This window comes from Lepisma saccharinum, chromosome 19, assembly GCF_977018435.1.
Source record: "Lepisma saccharinum chromosome 19, izLepSacc3.1, whole genome shotgun sequence".
Taxonomy (NCBI): domain Eukaryota; kingdom Metazoa; phylum Arthropoda; class Insecta; order Zygentoma; family Lepismatidae; genus Lepisma; species Lepisma saccharinum.
Window position 1 is genome coordinate 52,425,045 of NC_139247.1, and position 20,155 is coordinate 52,445,199.

At 37.4% G+C, this 20,155-nt stretch overlaps 1 protein-coding gene across 4 annotated transcripts in view; it reads left to right on the forward strand.

Annotated features, from left to right (window-relative positions):
• The window catches only part of LOC146002866 (uncharacterized), a 37,853-nt gene extending 20,830 nt beyond the window's left edge, over positions 1-17,023 (forward strand). For 3 of the 4 annotated variants that reach the window (XM_083140879.1, XM_083140878.1, XM_083140881.1), the window contains 5 exons: positions 5,204-5,251; positions 7,252-7,296; positions 8,582-8,611; positions 9,230-9,286; positions 13,674-17,023. In XM_083140879.1, coding sequence (XP_082997005.1) covers positions 5,204-5,251; positions 7,252-7,296; positions 8,582-8,611; positions 9,230-9,286; positions 13,674-15,982 — 2,489 coding nt within the window. In that variant the 3' untranslated portion in view covers positions 15,983-17,023. The remainder of the gene's footprint in view (positions 1-5,203; positions 5,252-7,251; positions 7,297-8,581; positions 8,612-9,229; positions 9,287-13,673) is intronic. The other variant, XM_083140880.1, reaches the window with a different exon arrangement.
• Positions 17,024-20,155: the final 3,132 nt, after the last annotated feature.

Sequence of the window (20,155 nt, forward strand, 5' to 3'; positions counted from 1 at the left end):
TGCTGGTAGGCCAGCCATAACACCACAAATTGTGGAAAATGTACAGGACGCGATCACACGTAGCCCCACCGCATCGACCAGGCGACTCAGTATCCATAATCCCAGCATCTACCAACTGTGGCTCATAGCACGGTGGATTGGAGCACACCAAGCTTCTTACTATGCACCAACAGGATGGGGCACCACCCCATCTTGCCATCATCGTTCGTGATCACCTAAACGAAGTTTTCACCGGTAGATGAATTGGTCGTGTCTCGCAACGGGAAGTCCCCCCCCCCTCGATTTGACCCCATTAGACTTTTTCATTTGAGGGTTTATCAAGTCTAAGGTGTACGGGGCGAGGATCCACAGCATAGCCCAGTTGAAACAACGCATTACGGCCGGAGTTGCTGATATTACACCAGCTATGTTGGAGAAGGTGTTTCGGGCTGCAGTGGCTCGTTGGCATATGTGCCTAGACTTGAGGGGTGGTCACATTGAGTTATACTGATTTTGTGTCCTACTGTGATATATGTTTCAGTACATATTGAATTTTGTACCATAAATCCTGTTCATGCAGATATGTTAAGTGACTTTATAGACACCCTGTATTTACAACTATTTCCCACAATTTGACGCGTAAACAATTTGAGTGGCAAATATTTTTATGTTGGGCCTTGTTTAGGTTCCTTAATGTCAGGCTGTAAAACGTTATTGCGTCGCTGGTGTTGGTTTGATCCTGTGGGAAGTTTGAAATAGTTAAGTGATACAGGGATGCACGTCTCTATAAATATTTGAGGATGAGTGACGTAGAAACATCTATAAACGACGAACGAGAATGGATAAAACATTCTCTCCTCATTTGTCTGTTCAAGTCACATGGTTACACAAGATGTGATGTGACAGGCAAGATTTATGCATCGCGAGGCCCCGTATATTCAAGGGTGATTCAATATATGACCTTAAATATTTTATTGACAGTTAACCTATTTTCTAGAACATCATATAAGGTTATCATTTTTCTGTGTGGTGTCTGCTTCTCAATGCATGTGCGCCATCTTTTGGCTCTTCTACGTACCAGTTTCTTTGACATTTCATCGCTGTCCGGAACGAGGTCAGGCGAATATGGTGGATGTCATCAACCATTTACGACGTTTTGTTCTGATACCTGGCTTCAGATGTCTTGCTAGAAGATCATACTACATTTGTCTGTTCGTTCTTTGTCCACTATGTTTGTAATGTTCGACAATGGTACCCTGGTGATCCCCCCCTCCCACCCAAGAGGATCAGCAGGACTTTCTCTGCACTATTTGAGTTTATAGTTCTTGTTTCAAGTCCACTTTATGCGCAGATCTGCTAATCGGGACAGGACCTAAGTTTAAAGTTTAATTCAAGCCACTATGTGCCTCCATCGGGTATCGAACCCGAACTTTTCTGCACTAGCCTTTCCCGAAACGTCTTCTGTTTTGGTCACGAAATGCTACGCTGATTTACTTTATCTACAATTTACAGCAAAAATCGTTATTTGCCCCTTTGTAGCTTGGGTGGCCCCTCCCACTCCCTAAATCCTGCCCTATGAAAAATGATTTGGTGTAAATATGCGTAAATCACATGCGGAATAATTCTTCTCCATTTCCAGAATCAAATGCTATATCAGATATAACAAGGCAAGCTTACATAACCTCTGTGATAAAACCAATAACGCACACCATTTACATAAACAATTTCCATTATTCTGCATTCATTCACTGTGAACATTATTCCTCTCAATACATTATTCAGAGGTTTGTATTTAGTTTTCATTCCACTGCTCCTTAACAGTCTTGTTTCGTATACAAACAGAAGTGTTACTGATCACGTTAAACATAGCTTTTCCACACTAAAATGTTTATTCGGTTATTCGTATCATGTTGCTGTTCACATTCAACCTGTTTCTGGTCTCCGTGGTGGAATGGCTAGCTTAACGCCAGAGGCCTTGACTTCGAAACCTTGGAAAGGCATGGGATTTATCTTCCCATCTATTTCATCACCTCGGAGTGCCGAGCGGATGTTGGAATTTCAACTGCTCCCTCGAGACACCTTCGAGATGACAATAAAGCATGATCAATAACAAATTAAATATGGAAAACTAACAATTTTGCCTCCCCCTAATACGCATTATAAACAACACGTGGCTAAGCACAGAGCTGTAGGCGAGGGTATACGGCGTATACTACCGTATACCCTCTGGTTAACCTTACTCATTATATCTTCAAGAGTTTGTGCAAAACTTCCTAATGACAAACATGGTGATATATAGCAGGGTGTATAAAAATAATGATTTTTATTTAAAATGTCATTTTGATTACTTTTTATTTAAATCGATTTTTTTTATTTTCTTAAACACGCTTAAAATTGCGTGTATGGTTTTCAGCACCATATATATAGATATGTTTTTTCACAGAATGGATTTTTTCTAGTAAACACCCCTGCAAAATATTTGAACAGTTTGATTAAAGCAAATAAAGAAATATATGTATATGTATACATTTTTCTGTTTCTGATACTATATATCTGAATTAAACTACTATGGAAATATTTGTTGAGTGTGTTAATGAAACCTATAATAACTTCAGTAACTTTTCTTCCAGTGAAAATAAAAAAATATAGATGTACTCTACAATTGTAACTTAAAATATATATTTTTAAGTCTTTGTAGCTGAATTTTGGCAATTATTTTAATAATAGTTTGCAAAATAACAGTGGCCATGTTTACTTACAGTTTAATGATAATGACACAATTTACAGTTTAACATCATTAGTATATTGTATATTTTTCTACACAAAATGTTTGCTGTTTTGCCTACAAAAATTATTGAATTTTAAATTAAGAAAATTTTAAGTGTGTTTAGAGTTTACATATCACATTTCCTTTCGTACGAACTTCACCACATCAGTAAATATATTATTTCATTTCTTTTTCTTTTTTAGAGGGTAATATACACATTAAAATGATTATGATATGAATGTACTTTCACCAAAAGTGATTCTGCTGTACAAAATCCTTATTTATAAACTCCTAATTTAAATTAATCCAGCTTGCTTTGGAGTGTTTTCAAGTAGACAGGTAAGAACAACTCCAGAGTGCAGTCTTCAAAGTATTTTTTTTTCAAAGTTCTTCATGTTTAGTGTTGTAAGCGGTATGATTAAATATAACAGTATACAAACAATATAAACAAGTAAATAAAATACAATAACATGCTGTATTGTAGCCTACAAAATACTACTGTATATGTTGCAGTCATTAAAATAATAGTTTCATAAAGCTTCTTTTATGCCAGATATGAGTATATCATCAATCGCATTATTTGTAGAAGTTAGATGATTTGACACATATAGTGGAAACATTGTCTCCACTTAACGTTTCACGAAATTTACCTGAACATTTTGGGACTACAGCCAGTGATGTGCCGTAGACTATACGTTTACGTCTACATGCGTTGTCTACACGTAATCTACGCGTAGATTACATTTGGTTGTAGTTTACATAGACTACGTAGACAATCTAAAGTGCATTAAAATTAATTTTCAAGGGTTTCATGAAAGGAAAGTGACATTTTCAACTATATTGGTTCCTAACGAAATCAAAACAACCTTATTTACAACAAAATTTCTCGTCTCTTCTATTATCAACTATGGATAAAGATAAATAGTATGAAAAGAACAACAACAGATGGCAGTCGTGAGCCAAGAGTGGTCTTTTTCCCATAAAACACTAGAATATTTCCTATATTAAGTTTCTTCCTAGGTGAGATATTGTTCGAATTTGGAAGAAATAGTATGAAAAGTTTTCCTCACACATCTGCAACTGATACGCAGTATAATTTTCTTTTAATTCCACGGCGCCCTTTGCTAAGTAATCACCTTTCGCCATGTTCTTTACATAAATTACGTAATCTACGTGTAGAATGTAGACTGTCGTTGTTTACGCGTAGATGCACATCACTCACTACAGCACTGGATCCTCCCAAAAATTGATGGGTACCAGAGGCGCCAATTTAAGATACTTTTGGGAGGTGGGCAATGTCGACATAAACAATACTTCATATATGTAAATATACATAAAATGTGTCCTCCTACGTGAATTTTGGGGAAGGGGGCAGAAAGTGACTTGCTCCCCCAAAGTCGGCGCCTATGCGTACGCCCCTAATAAAAGTTCGAACAACTTTCCAGCAGTCTAATTTAAATCTCCATGTTCTCCTCTGATGTGACAGCAAGATGAGTACGTGTTGTCGGTTGATCTAAAATTCCATTCAAGACTATTCTCCATTCACTGCAACAGCGAAGTTAATGTAAACAAAACCACGTGACTTGTGAGAACTAATTCCTTGTCTGTGCGTTAGTTCTGATGTTATGTTGCCCATGAATATATTGGTGGTAGCCGTGCATCTTATAAAGTCCCATAACTTCAACGTTGAGCAGTATGCCTTTATTAAATGCACTCCTTCTGTATATTCCTCTAATCTTTCGTTTCCATTAATGATTGGTATGGAACAAAGTCAAGTACAAAACAAATCTAGGAAGTATGTATTGCTACCCTTGTTACACTTGTATTAGTTCCAAAACCAGCAGTTATTATGTAAGGTTAAGAATAAACAACTTGAGTTTCAAACTTATAAATTGTTACTTTACACTTATTTTATACAAAAACTAAATATGCTGACCAAGGCAGTAATTTATTTATATTAAGAACATAAACTAAACGTAACGTTTCAACCTTCTAGCAAGGTCTTCTTCAGACTCTGTATCAAGTACAAATGTAACAAGATACAACTTTGTAATAGTCTGGAGGGAGTAATGTTTGTGTATATATAATGCCCTGTTTTTGTATCTTGTTACATTTGTACTTGATACAGAGTCTGAAGAAGACCTTGCTAGAAGGTTGAAACGTTACGTTTAGTTTATGTTTTTAATAAAATAAATTACTGCCTTGGTCAGCATATTTAGTTTTTCATAATCATGGAAACAAGGCTTAATGGTGTTATTATTTTATACAAATTATATTTAGAGAAATTAAATATCACAGTTCGTTTCAGTGTTTCAATATTTGTAAAGTATAAATTGATTTTAAAAATTAATATATTACGGACAAGATTGCACTGACCTCTCTTATACCACAAATAAGCTAATTCTTGAATCCTTTCCACTGACGTCAAATTTCTTTTCTTTCCTTTTCTTTTGATAGCTAAGTTCAATGACTCCAGCTCTTTATCACAAACCGCTGGAATATCAGGTAAGTTCGCCTTACAATCAATGCAATAACAATTACAGAATGCATAATTATATTTGCTTTCTACGTTGAGTAACTTGAATAATACAAAATGTATCGTCCAATTTTATTCATAACCCTCTATCGAGTCGACAGGACAGAATGTAACGTCCCCCCTAATGTTTGCAAAACCACAATGTTTGATCTGTTAATGGTGAATCTGAATACGTTTAATGTTGCATGTGATGTTCATATTGTTGTGTGTTTGTCACTTTGCATATTAAAGAACATACTCGTATGTCATTTGAGTATAATGGAATATATTAATGCATGTAAATAACATGAAGCAGCACTCGCATACAAATTTCAGCGATATTTCGTATTACATCGTATGTCACCACGATACAGTTGTTGATCATGGTGTATTAAGTAAACCATATTTGACCTTACACACACATACATACACATTAGGATAGTGATATACAGAGCCAGGATTTTGATGACATTTCATTTTTTCCCGTATGTAGTATGCCTTGCTCTTAAGTAGTAAAATTATAACAATTAGAATTTTATTGTGCATTTTTAGTTTATTTTCTATATTTTAAGTTTTGCGTCATTTTTCTGTCATTTTTTCAAGTTTTAGGTAATTTTTTCGGTAATTTTTAGCGTTTTACTTTTTTTCTGGTCTTACTTTGGCGTAATTGCAAACAAAAGTAATGTAATTGTATTACGTTTCAGCCACTCACTTTTAGCCAGGAACTGATATTTTATCACCTTGATGTCTGTAACAATGAAAACAAAAAATCTATCGCCACGTGATTGTAGGAACAAAGCAACATGCCGCTCGACATTACCTACTGCAATAATTTTGAATAAGTTAAGATTTTTACAGAATGTCATACTTAACATTCACATCCACCTTGAAATTTCAGTTCTAACATTTAAGTCATTTTTTGAGGTCATTATATTATTTTATGGTCACTTTATAGATCATTTTTCAGATATTTTTTAGTCATCAAAATCCTGGCCCTGGTGATATATAATGGAAAGAACTAATCTTTATCGAAAAATATATCCTCGTAAAATAACTTGTAATTAAATCGGAAAATATCCTATTTATGCACATAAGTTATTTCATTACTTGATAAAAAGAGTATCTTCAAATCAAAAGAGATCCTGACAACCGACTACCACAATCACATTTTCTTTCTCTCTCTTTCGCTCGCCATTTTGTTTTTCTCTCTCTTCCTGCGTCTCTTGCCTCTATTCTATCTATTTCAAGCCAATGAACGTGAAAGTCTATCCATATCTCCTTTCACGAAAACAAAATTTCAAATCATTTTGGCGCTTAAACAACAAAACAGAGGAAAGCCATTTGAGTTAATTAATTGATAAGGTACACACCAAGGTAAATAGACAATGTCATCGAGAAACAAGCCCTTGATTGGAACCCCCAGGGTGCTGGATAAAAGGGGGGAGCAAACATTTATCGAGACGTGTCATTGAGAATAGATGCCAACCGACAAAGAATTGGTGAGATGTTGAGAGGTGAACCTTCCTGAATGTCCTATGTTCAAGCAGGAACCAAATGTATTACATTCTGTCCCGGGAATCTGTGGAGCAAGCGAACGAAAACAAATGTCTGCACAACTAGGGATTCGAGAGGACTCCACCAATAACCTCTCGATGCGCACATTTCATCTACTTAATCTAAACCGTGCGGTGGTACCCTCTTTTAGCATTCCTTGTAGTTAAGTCAAACTGCCATCTTTTAGCAAAACCTACAACTAATCACAGCAGCACTGCCATCTTCCAGCAAACCTTGCAACTAAAACAGCATTGAAATGAACGAAATTGTGGCAAATCCATAATGAACTCATGGAGTTCGTTTTCAATTCTAGTAACACATTTCTGTAGCTCGTACAAACTGAAATAAGGATTTAGTGTCGTGTTTCCATTATTTTCTTCATACATTGAAGAATACACACTGAAATAATTAACTAAGACATATTGATTTCTTTCAGAAAGATTCCTTATGGATGAGGAGTTTGATGATCCGATGGCAGCGGGTGAGTACAAATATTTCTTCTCACTTCATTCTTAACACAGTTTTCCCCTTACTGTTACCAAGTGTGACGTTGGTACAGATAATTTTGCTTAATTAGTGAGACATTAATTTCTTATCCCTTTCCCCTACGTGATGTCCCTCTACGTAAGGAAGTTAAGCGTTTAAAATATTGTTTTGGGCACATTGTTCAGAAACTTGATTGACTTTACCACAGCTAAGGGACGTCTGCATGTTTCTATAACATCGCTGGTAATTAGACCGTTGAAAGCTACGTCCTTTCCTGCCTCGGAAACTTCTTGTCTGTTACCTCTAGAAAGTATTGACTTTGCAGGTAAAAGTTCTGGCGTGGAACTTGATGATAAAATCTAATGTTAGTTCTAGATGCATAATTTCAATTCTTCCCTCTTCTAGATGGTTAATAGTTGTTTCTGTGAGTTGCTGGATTTGCTTTTTGCTGTTTGTCATATAATTAATCAAAGCTTGGTGTGAAATTTGCATTTCGTGCAGTTTGTTGGCAATCCTAACGTCGTGATTGTCCTGAGCGGTGCTGTTTGGAATTGCCGTGCTTTGAAACGAGTCGCTCTGGCTGATTCGGCTGGACTGGCAGCTGTTTCCAACGTGGGAGCTTCTGCCCCAGGGACGTAGCCAGGAAGGGGCCAGGCTGCCACTCGGATTTTGATGACTCGCAGATAGGTGATGGGGAAGGGGCCAGACGAAATGGCTAATGAGTGACGTTCATCTATTATACGGCTCGGTTATGCTCATCCGGTATTCGCGTCGGAGTGGTTAGCACGACGCGCTACGACGCCAGGGGTCCCGAGTCAGAATCCCGGCCTCGGCATGGCTGTTCTTCGTGACTGTCTCTTCATCAATTTCAACATATCATCACTCATACTTATCTTCACGATTAGCCAAAAGTGGCAGAAATGCGAAGTAAAATAAAGCAAATCAATCAATCGACTTCATTGAGCCTGCCCTTGAACACTTATTACCAAATATTAAATGAGGCAAATTGAATGAAATACATGTCAATTGGGAGGAATAGGGGCAATAGAAAATGAGGTTTGAAATCGGGAAGCCAAACCTTCACCACTTAACCGCTTAGGCAATTCTGTCCCTGGAATCTGTGAGGCAAGGCCGCGCATAACGGTAGAGAAGTGGAGAAAAACTGAATAATTTTGAGAATTCTGTTCAACGCGCTTTTTGTGGTAATTTAACGATTCTGAAACTTAAGGGATATTCGATTGAATATGGAATAGTTATATGTGTTCATTTTTTCATTGCAGAAATCAATGGTACAGCCTCAATGATTGCTAGTAAGTGTACAATATATAATTAATTGTCTTTTCTAGTTTTTGTATGTACTTCACAGTAAATGTTTGATTTCTAAGGATTTCTAAGGCAGGTCATATTACAGATAAACTTACTTGATGCATAGGGAGAGAAAGAGAGATTGTGAGTGAAGGAGAGAGAGGGGGGGGGAGGAAAGGGAAAGAAATGAATAGCGCCTCTCGCTCTCTCTGTGTGTGTTGAGAGAGATGATATGCATGATGATATGAAGAACAGATTGGAGATAATTTCTCTTACAATGATGAACCACATTTTTAGGCCACACTCCGATAGCATAGTGGTTAATACCATCGCTTTATAATGCGGGTATGGTCTCGATTTGAGACAAGGTCATTGCCCGACAACCAGTAGTGACTATAGTTCCAGTTCTTTGTAGCCCGTAAGTGCATGAAGTTGACTTAAAACCGTAGGTTCACGACATTTTTTTGCATTGTTTTTAGTTTTGCAATAGAAATCAATGCCAACACTTCTCCTTAAAGGAATTTTAAGTTTTTAACGTATGTATATTCATAATAACTGTAGTATAATATTTCTCTCTGTAATTCCTTTCTCAAGAAATTTTCTTTAAATCTCTTTACTTGCAGCAAGGTTCCACATTGACTCTCTTGCACAAGGGAAAGACGCTCAGAAAGTTGTTTATAGTAAGTTAAAATTATTTTATTTCATTAGAAAAATTTAAAGCTCTCTTGCGGAACTAGATCTTGTAATAGAATATCCATCTGATAGCTTAATTAAGCGCCAAGCTAGAAATACTAGATTTCCTAATCGGTAATCAACTGCTTTTGCTACTAGCTTCTGGATGTAGCTAATAAGCACCAAGATCCAAACATGCTGCTTACCCGCATGGAACTAAACCCACGCTTGTGTAAATTCTGCACCACACTTTTGAATCGCTTTTGCCCTGAATCAAAATTGACATTCTGTGCTACATATTGACACATTCCAAACAGGTAACTATGATATATGTGTTATATAAGAAAAGAAAGATTGAGTTCTTAGGGCTCTGGGGTAAAACATGGTGATAATTTGGTCTTTATTTAGTTTAGGAGTAATACTAACAAATAAAAATAATATTAAAGAGTAAACAAAAAGCAGACATGTTACTTTTCTCTTCCTAAACTTTTATCTTCTTGTATAATATCTAAGAAACTAAAAGTTGTAAAATACAAAAGTAATTTTGCCTGTAGTATTATATGGATATGAAGCTTGGTCCTTTACGATTAAAGAGGAACATAAATGAAGAGTATTTTAAAATAAAATTCTTAGAGAAATATTTGGACCTAAAAGGGATGAGGGTGTCCAGGTATTATTAGAATAATTATATCAAGAAGACTTAGGTGGGCAGGTCATGTAGCACGAATGGGAGATGAAATAAGAGTTTACAGGATTCTGTTGGGAAACCTGATGGTAAGAGGATGGCCTAGACGAGAATGGAGGGATAACGTTGAGATGGACCTAAAGGTGATCGGTAAGGATGGAAGAGATTGGATTGATCTTGCCCAGGATAGGGACAGATGGAAGGCTTGTGTCGCTGCAGCCATAAAACTTAGGGTTTAAGAATGCTAGAAAGTTAGTTAGTTAGTTATTGAGTTTATTAAGGAGATATGTTATTAGAAGTTAAATTTCAGAAGTGTTCAGTGAGTCCTATGCAAATTGCATGACGTGGCAATTACACCCCAAAATTGAAGAATGGCTCTTTTTACTCTGTGGCTCAATAATAAGCAAAATGTCACTCACCATGTTTTATCCCAGAAGGTTTTTACTTTATCTTACCTATTTCGATACTGAAGCCAAGATTGAGACTTTCCAATTAAGACGAGAATGAGTTTAGATGTCGATACGAGACAGAACGAGACGGCACTTACATCACTTTGCGAAAGCGAGAACGATTTGAAACACTAGACAAGAACAAGAACGAGTTAGGCGAGGGAAAAACAGGAATAAGAAGAGAAAGAAAGAGAAACGGGAGGAAGAATAGAAGAAGAGAAATGAGAAACAGGAGGAAGAAGAGAAAAGAAAGAGAAATAAGAGGAAGAAGAGAAAAAGAAACAGGAGGAAGAAGAGAAAAGAAAGAGAAACAGGAGGAAGATGATATATGAAAGTGAGAGAAGCAGGAGTTAAGAGAAAAGAAAGAAAGAGAGAAGAACAGGAAGACCATGTAACTCAAAACGAGAATTCGGCAAGCATTTGCGATACGAGAAGTAGATATTCAGTCTCAATTCGAGACTCTTACTACTCTTTCTCGTCCCAATATCGCGCCTGGTAACAACTAAAATAATATCTTCTTGTGGACTCATCAAAATATTCCCATACATCCTACATGTTCACGGTATCAGCCCCTCTGTATTGATTACTTCGGTAAAGTTGTTGTGGTCAAGAAGCAATAGTTAGTTTCATGACGTCACCAAGCACTTTAATCTACGGCATACTAGCCGTGAGGATTCACTCGGGCGAAGCTGGCTCCTATAAGTGCTACTTGTAAACCAAGAGAGCACTTATACTTAACATTTAAGTGCTTCGTTGAGACGTCCTAATCAAGTGCACTTGGGGCTTTTTCCTTTTAAGGAAGAAGTGGGTCTTGAAGCAGGACCTTTCAAAGTCGTGGGAAACCGATTGGTAATTGGTACTGAGATCAAGTAATGGGCGATCCTTCATTTCTTCTTTACGGAGGATTTTCTGCATGCAATTTTAATAAGTAGGTGTATATTGGCAACTGGACATGCGAGTGCAGATGGTTGTATGTAGAGATAAGAATTTTCTTGGTGTCGCCTTATAATTATGAGGTTCTAGGTTCGATCTCACATTGGACAGTAGTTAGGATCCAACCCAAATAAGCCTATCTGAGCATAAGATGGACTTGAAACAAAGAACATTTAAAAAAAAAAAAAAAAAAAAAAAGCGCTTGATAATCAAAGGGACCTTGCTTCGATGGTGGACAATAACACAATTCTATATTTCCAATTCAATTTCCGCCGATCTCTGTGGCGGAGTGGTTAGCACGGCGTGCTACGACGTCAGGAGTGCCGGGTTGGGCATGGTGGTTGTTTGTGAGCGTCAGTTCGTCCATATCATCACTCATCATCATCGCGAGTAGGCAAAAGTGGCAGAAAAGTGAAGTAAAGCAAACCAAATTAATGAAAGTACTACGAAACCAGATATACAGCCATGGAATTAAAAATAGAAGGACATGGGATAGAAAAAAGGCTTACGATACCACGAGACTATTATAGATATCCAGACTCGAATAGCCAAAGTGGAAGAGAAGCGACGTCACGTAACAAAAATAAAATAAAACCAATCCGATTTATCAGATCTCAATTGTTCTGCACATTGAGAGAACATGGAAAGCCTTGAAGAACATTTTTACCCTTGCAGGCGCCGTAAGCACAGTTCCAACGTGTTCATTTCTGGCCATATGGAATACAAGAGTACATCATAATGGGTCGCCGTTGGAAGTGGAGCGTTTGCTTATGAATGCGGTGCCTGTGATGTAGCCCCATAAAGCATACCACTGGGTAGAGGACCGCGTAACATTATTTGCATACGAAAGAGGTCGTTTTCCTGTTGCAATGTTCCTGAATAAAGCATGGCTTTGTGAAGCTTTCGTGACCTTGTAGTTCCTAACCCTGCTGGTGCTATACTCCGAGTGACGTCATTTGTAATAATTAATGAGTAATTAGCATTCATGGTTTTACAGTGGCTTAATATTTTAACACTTTTGACCGTTGTTTTATAACTGCACCTCAAAATTCCTAGGTTGTAGTATGTTTTTTTTTAATTCTGGGAGCTGTACTTTACCGGGTATTCCGAAACTTGTGTCTAAAACAATCTTTCTAAGGCACAAATTATATAAAAGTATGTAAGTCAAGTACTTCTTGCTTTTAACTTGAAACGTTTTGCTTTTCACTATTGAAATTTCCAATTTTCTAAGCAATATTCTTATCCTTGTGAAAAAATACAAGTTTCCACCGTAATTTGCTTGAATTCTACCAACTCTTTTCCCTATCGAATACCCTATTAGTTACTTTTGATGTAAATCCACTTAATACATTCAAACTCGCTTTTGTTTTTGTTTTCCGAAATCTTACTCTTTGAGCTTTTCAAAACCACAGCGTTTTCTCATCTGTAAAATATATGATTTTTTAATCTCCCCCGAAACCTTTTATTTTCTGCTCTACATCAAAACATGCCCCCCCCCCTCTTCCCACCAAATATCCATTTTTCTAATCTTTGCTTCAATAACTTCTCAAATTCTATTTCATACTTAGCTAGCCATCAAACAGCGCATCAACTACAAACTTTATACCTACTACGTACGTCATGATTTTATCTTTCAATTTCTTTCCTTCTCGACTACATTCTACATCTTTAAAGTAGCTTCATTAAAATTACATTGTTTCCATTTCAAAACTACTTTCCATTACATTCTTACCATACTACGTAGATTTTTTTTATATCTTGAAAAACATAACGTTTTATCTTCTCGTAAGCATTGTTTTCTTCTTGCTCTGAATTTATATTTTTGTTAACTTCGATCACTTTCTCGTATTCGTCAAAAGTCACAATATTCCTAGGAAATGTTTGGATATAGGGTAATATATATATATATTTGGTGGCATTTGGTGATAATTCTTCTAACGTGTGCCACAGCATAATGCATTAGATTAGATGACTCGCGGTATCCATCTTCTCAAATGCATCATCATGATGAGAACCGCGAGCCATCTCATCTAATGCATAAATTATGCTGTGTCATACGTTAGAAGAATTATAACCAAATAACGTATGCCATCAAATTATCTTGCATTACCTGCATCTCTTTTGAAACATGTTTAAGTTTCTTTATGTTTAACATAGTAAATTAAAATACACATTTGAAACTTTAATACTACATTATTTCATGATGATGATCTAACCTGATCGATCATGTTTCTAGATGGCTTAAAATTGAAATAGTATTTATCTTGCATTCATCTTTGCAAATTCTAAGATGACATAAAATTGCATTTAATGCGAATTTTTTCACAGATGAAAATCAATCGCCAAGTCTTGCAAGCAAAAATGAAGATGATGCCAGTAAGGGAAGCGATACAAATCGAGAATCAACATCTGCAGAGCAACCGCAAGATGACCAAGCAACAGGATCGAGTTCATCGACCCAACCAGTAAAAGATAATATAATGGAAGATGTTACAAGTAACGTTGAGGAATCGAACGGAAGTGTTATGGGGCAAATCCATAAGTTTGGACTAAGAAACATGAACGACATTGATAAAACCATCTCCAGGTTAACAAATATGGAAATTTTGGATTCCGAAAAGTATGGACTGAGATACATGGTTCCTAGTGAAATCATGGGCTTCGGACAAAGCAACACAAATTCTGTTGGCCGGAGACTGCACCCTTCACCTGGTGAAGCAACGTCTAGTAATTTCAAGATAGTTGGTTCAGAGACATCAGAAGAAACTAGGCCTCACAAACACGCAACAAATGCCATGATCATGAATGATTCACCTGGAAATGGTTTTGGGATTAGAGCACGTAGCTGGAAGGATGGAAATGATAATGTTGGTATAGGCACAAGGAATATGGATTCAAGTAGGCCTTTTCATGTAGGTTTTGGAGGATATGGAAAGGCATTCAAAACTGCAGATCAAGGAGTGAAGTACGAGTATAGAAATGGTTCTCCAGGAAGTACTTTTGGACAGAGAATTCTAAACACAAATAAAAGTGCTTTGAATCAATTAAATAATACTGATACCGATATGTTACGAATATTGTCCGGACTACCTGAAGATATTATGGATGATGACGTTCAGAATAATGGTAAACTAGTGGATGGTAGAAATTATTTTCAAGACAACGTAAGAAGAATCAACGATAAACTGGACGGCAATGGTCAGGGTATATCTATCTTCTATGATGCTATTAAGAGTGATGTAGGTCAGACCAGCGGCCAGTCAAAAGGGAGAGCGTCAGATGGGACTGAGAAATCTCAAGCTCAAGTACCTAGACGAATTATCTCAACTGTAGTACCTGAATATGTGTCTGCAAGCGTTAATGCACTCAGGACAGGAATCTCAAAAGCCTCGGATGATGGCAATGGCTCCAATTCGATCTCCATAGTTGGAAACGCTACAGGCGAGTCTAATGGAACGTCTGGAGTGCGGAACAAGGAACGGAGCCAACTGACCCAGAGTGTCAAAGGCACTCCTGGTGACGGACCAAGGAGCATGTATTGGATCAATACTGGACTGAGGGCATATGGCATGGAGGAATCTGGTAAAAATGTAGGTGGGAATAGCAATTCTGATATGGAGGGTTCTGGCATAGGTGTACTGACAGACCCACCTCTTGAAAACACATTAATTAATAAAATAAAGACGGCCGCAAACGTGCTCTCCTACATGGATGGCACTATCCGAGAAGATTTAGAAAGCTTCGGTATATCCAATACGGGAAGACTGGTAGGGATCCCTGGAATTTCTGCAGTAAATCAAGCAAGGGGTGAAGAACCTGGTAGCTATATACTGAGCGACTATGTAGGGATGCGGAAGGGAACATTTAAGCATTTGAGGAACGACCAGGCTGATGAGATGAAGGCGAGAAAGAAAACGTTATGGAGGAAACCAAAAGGTAGGTTGCTGGAAGCAAAGTTTTCATCTCGACATAACGATACTGGATATAGGGATTCTATATCTGCACAAGTTGAAACACCACGCTCCACAGATGCAACTAAGCTAGAATGGCCAGAGTATGCAGATAGAGTGGGGTTGAAAATTGGTCAGTACGGTGACACTAAAATGACTCCCATGAGGAGAGGCAAGAACAGAAGAAGGGGGAATTTGTTACATGGAGGAACTAGAGACTATGGCGCTGACACTAGCGCTGACTATCTTCCTGACTACCAGTACGGGGACGAGATGAACAGTCCAAACTTTGAAGATTGGAGTTCGGGTCCAACAGCCGAGGAAACTCTTAAAAGCTCGGTGCTGTTCGAGAGAAGAAAGAAACAACAACAAAGAAGAAGAAGACGGAAGAACTTAGTAATGAATCAAAATAGCTACCTCTCAGAACCAGGGAAAAGAGGAACGTATGTGAACTTCAACTGTTTTATTGGAGGCCCTGACGATAAGCGTTGCCTTATATGGTCATGGCCTTACGATACCCGGTACACAGAAGAAGGTCTCGGCTATTTGACGTTTGGGAACGGAACCATGAGATCCGTCGGACCAAAAGAGATACGGAGGAAGAGTGGAGGCATCTATGGGTTAATTCGAGAAATTTATGGAAACAGGAATACAGTTCCTGAAGGTTCTATGGCTTATGGGCTATGAGGAGAATCGAAGTAGCAAACCATCATCTTCCTACTAGTTACTACGGATCGATGCAGACATCACCTTTCTTTCATAGAATCAATCGTGCATTGTGTCGTAATCCAAATCTGTTTGTCCCAAATGTATTACACAGTACAACCAGTCATCATGCGATTGATTTCCAGTTAACAAGGTGTAGTGTGTCCGTTTGTGGAGAGAGGGAGAAAGAAAGTTGATACATTAATTTGTTGCAATCTTGCATTCTGATATGTTTGTAAATCTTGGTATCTTATTCATCTAACATGCAAACATGCTTTGTTTAATTATCACTTAATTTTGATTATGTGACTACAATATGCTCTCCAATACTGGTTTTGACACTATAGTAGTGCAGTACTTGTTAAACATACATAATGAACAAAATCTTTACTATTTTACATCACTTTAGATATTGGCTCATAACTTATATTCATAACAGTTTCAGTATATTTTGAAACAAAGTAACTTCTTCATATGAACACTGAAATTCAATAAAGTATTATCTGAAATTCAACAGTTACGTCAATTGCATATAATGCAAAACTCAACTAGTGATGATAATAATAGTAATTTCATTTTAATAGAACTTTGAAAGATTAAGAAACACAAACACAAAAACCTTAAAATATGTACCTCTATTATGCATATAACCTAATTTGTTTTTGTAAAATTTGGATGATGGCCAGAAATGGCTCATGCTAGAACTGTAAAATGAATTTATTGTTAATACACAACATCAGACAAATGTATAACATGTATGTATAAACTGAATAACCTAAGTATTTGTCCAAAATGATAAAAAATAATATTTAATTTAACTGAAATAAACAAAACCAGAAATGACATTTACACAAGTTCTTAATCTTAATATATACTTATTGTACATGTACTGAGTAAATTTGAAACTTAATATTCTAAACAAAGTGTTACGAGAATCTTCAACTCTAATAAACAATTCTGTAATTATATGTAATTCATATAAGTATAACCTGATGCGAACTAGTGAAATAAGAATTAAACATAACCATGACAGTTGTAAATAATGCGTGCTGTAATAAATAACAAGTTTACCACCTTCTGCGTTTCATTTAAGATAATTTTTTGTAATTGAAGTAATCGTTCACCTTGTTTTATTAACATTTGTTACTGGGAATGCAGTTGTGAACTGTATATTGTTTACTGAGAATAATATTGAGGGCTTTTGACACCGAAAATACCCCTGAGGGTGTATACATATTTCACATTATATGATGTTGACAGCGAACATAATATATTAAGTTAAGGCATTGTTCCTTGCAGTAAAAATATATAATATAAAACCATTATAAACATACAAAACACTTTTATTTTTGTGTTCTTATCCTATAGTGGACTAGTGATATAAAAAATAAAATATTAATATGATTTACTATATAACCAGTCTCAATTTACGTGAATGTAATTTTGGATATTACAGTAGTAATTTTTAAAATTTAAAATTACTTTTAAATGCCGTGAATCTTCAATGTTTTTTCTTAAAATTATACGTTTTATATTTTTCAACTTGAAATCTTGAATCGAGTTAAACAGCTTCATGAAATATATTCCTTGTATTCTTTAATACACTTTACTGCTCAAAATTTGTTGTACACTGCTTTGAGAATCCAGTCATGCAATGCGGCTTTTCGTTGGATGACACGTGATCCGTGCATCGACACATAATAGCCTGTTTTTTGGTAACTAGATCGAAATCTAATAATAGTTTTATGTGTAGTAGCACACCGATTGTCCTCAAGATGCTGTGTCATATAATTGGCATTCAGTGGTATCGTGTGCATTGGCCTGAGAGTGGTTGAAATATCACCTAGGCATCTCATTCTATGTTGCTTGTTTGTTTGTTTTTATTCGATATTTTACTACAGGGTGTCCTAAAAGTCATGAACCATAGTTCAAATCACAGATTTGTTCAATATGTCCTAGGTCTAGTTCCACACACGTCTGTAATCGTAATCGCACGTGGAGCACAGAATCTGAGCTGGTGGCGTGGCATTCTATCATATCAACACGTTATACACCCGAGATTTCGGATACCCCCAGTACACAAGATTCAGATCCGGCGTCCATTCAAGGGATCCTATGCGACCAAGCCAGTGTTACGTGTTATTCACCCAGCCTCGCAAAGTCCTGGCGGTTTTATCATTCGGCGTATTGACTTTTCGTACACCCTGTATTATATTATTTAATTTTTGATTATATTTTGATTGTTTCGTTTTTAATTTTAATGTGCGACGAGGGTTTGCTATAAGTCATGTCCGTGAGGCATAATCCACTCATGCTTAAACCTTACTATTCCATACTCTCTGGAGCAACCCAACGAAAAATGTATCTGCGTAAGTGGCGACTCGAGAGGGCTCGAACAATGAACGCGTGAGAGGGGAAGGGCTACCAGACATTTACAGCAACGCGCACTGCTTTGCTTCGCCTGCTCGGTTTCTCCCCTTCTTTACCGTTAATGTGCGACCTTGCTCCACAGATTCCCGAGACAGAGTCTACGTCGTTGCCCCCTGATTTTTCTATGGACTCTTACTTTAAAGAACCTTAAAATTTTGTTCATAACTGTAGATAGTCCGGTTATCAAAGATCTAACCACATCTTCCCCAAGTGAAAGTAACGGCCTATGTGATTTGCGGCATGTTTTAATTCCATGCTGGAAACGCCAATACGCATTCAATCACGTGACCGCAACATGTGGCGCGGCTTCAAAATCGAGAGGCAAGGGTCTGCATACGCAATCTGAAACGTATTGATCTGTAACAGATACCATATTAACGAAACACGCACTTTGCGTAATTAATTTACGAACCGGCTGATGAGGAGGTAGGAGGGGGACGCGATGGAAAGTAAACAAAAACATGTGTGGAGCCAGTAGTGTCGACCATTACGTTAATGAGCACGTTGGAGAAGTGTGTAGGATATGTGGCTTTTCCTTTGTTAGAGCAAACTTCCAAATGGAAAACAAACACAGTCGCATGCTATCACTAGAATTGGCATTGTAGCAACGCAGTAACTCGAAAATAAAATACTAATAACTTATATACTCTGTAAATATGTATAGATGGCCCGTACGAATAAGTGAGAACCGGCATTGTAGTGTTGAGTGCCATGTCTTGATTCTCGGATTGGAAAACCTTATGTGCAAACTTTTCTGATCCTGTTCATGCATGAAATATGTCTGGGGCTGACTCAGCCGTTATTATCAATGGGAGACAACCTTGAGGGTAAAGGTATACTCACAAGGGAGGTTATCTAAGTGTCCCCCTGTGATTTCCATGAAACTTCGCAGGTGTATAGAGGGGCCCAAAAGGAAGAAATACGTGTTTTTGTGTTTTAGGGGGCAAAATCCACCCTCAAATGTCAAGATGAGGACAAATTAAAGTGAAGATTTGCCCCCTGTGTCCCCCTCTGATTTCCATGAAACTTCGCACGTGCATAGAGGGACCTAAAGGAAGAAATACATGTTTTTTGTTTCGGTTAGTAAACTGTTTTAGGGGGCAATATCCCCCTCTAATGTCAAGATGAGGACAAATTGAAGTGGGGATCTGACCCCTGTGTCCCCCTGTGATTTCCATGAAACTTCGCAGGTGTATAGGGGGGCCCAAAAGGAAGAAATGCGTGTTTTTGTGTTTCAGCTAAAAAAACTAATTTAGGGGGCAAAACTCCCCTCAAATGTCAATATGAGGACAAATTGAAGAGGGGACCTGATCCCGAAACCACGTTAATATGGCATAGGAAGAACACGCACATACAATTGGAACACACAGAGCACAGAGCTGTGTTTGCCAGTGATATGCACTTCATATCTCAAAGTGTCCCTCCCACTTGTGTATCTACCAGTTCTATTAGCACAGAACTTCAACCGCCATCGTCCTTCACGATAGCACTTGCGTTTGGTACCGGCAATCCTACAGTTCTGTGCTGTGTGTGTTAGAATTATATGTGCGTGTTCTTCCTATGCCATATTTACGTGGTTTCGGGGTCAGATCCCCACTTCAATTTCTCCTCATCTTGATATTTGAGGGGGGGGCCTAAAACAGTTTTTTAGCCGAAACACAAAAACATGTATTTCTTCCTTTGGGCCCCTCTATACACGTGCCATGTTTCATTGTTTCATGGAAA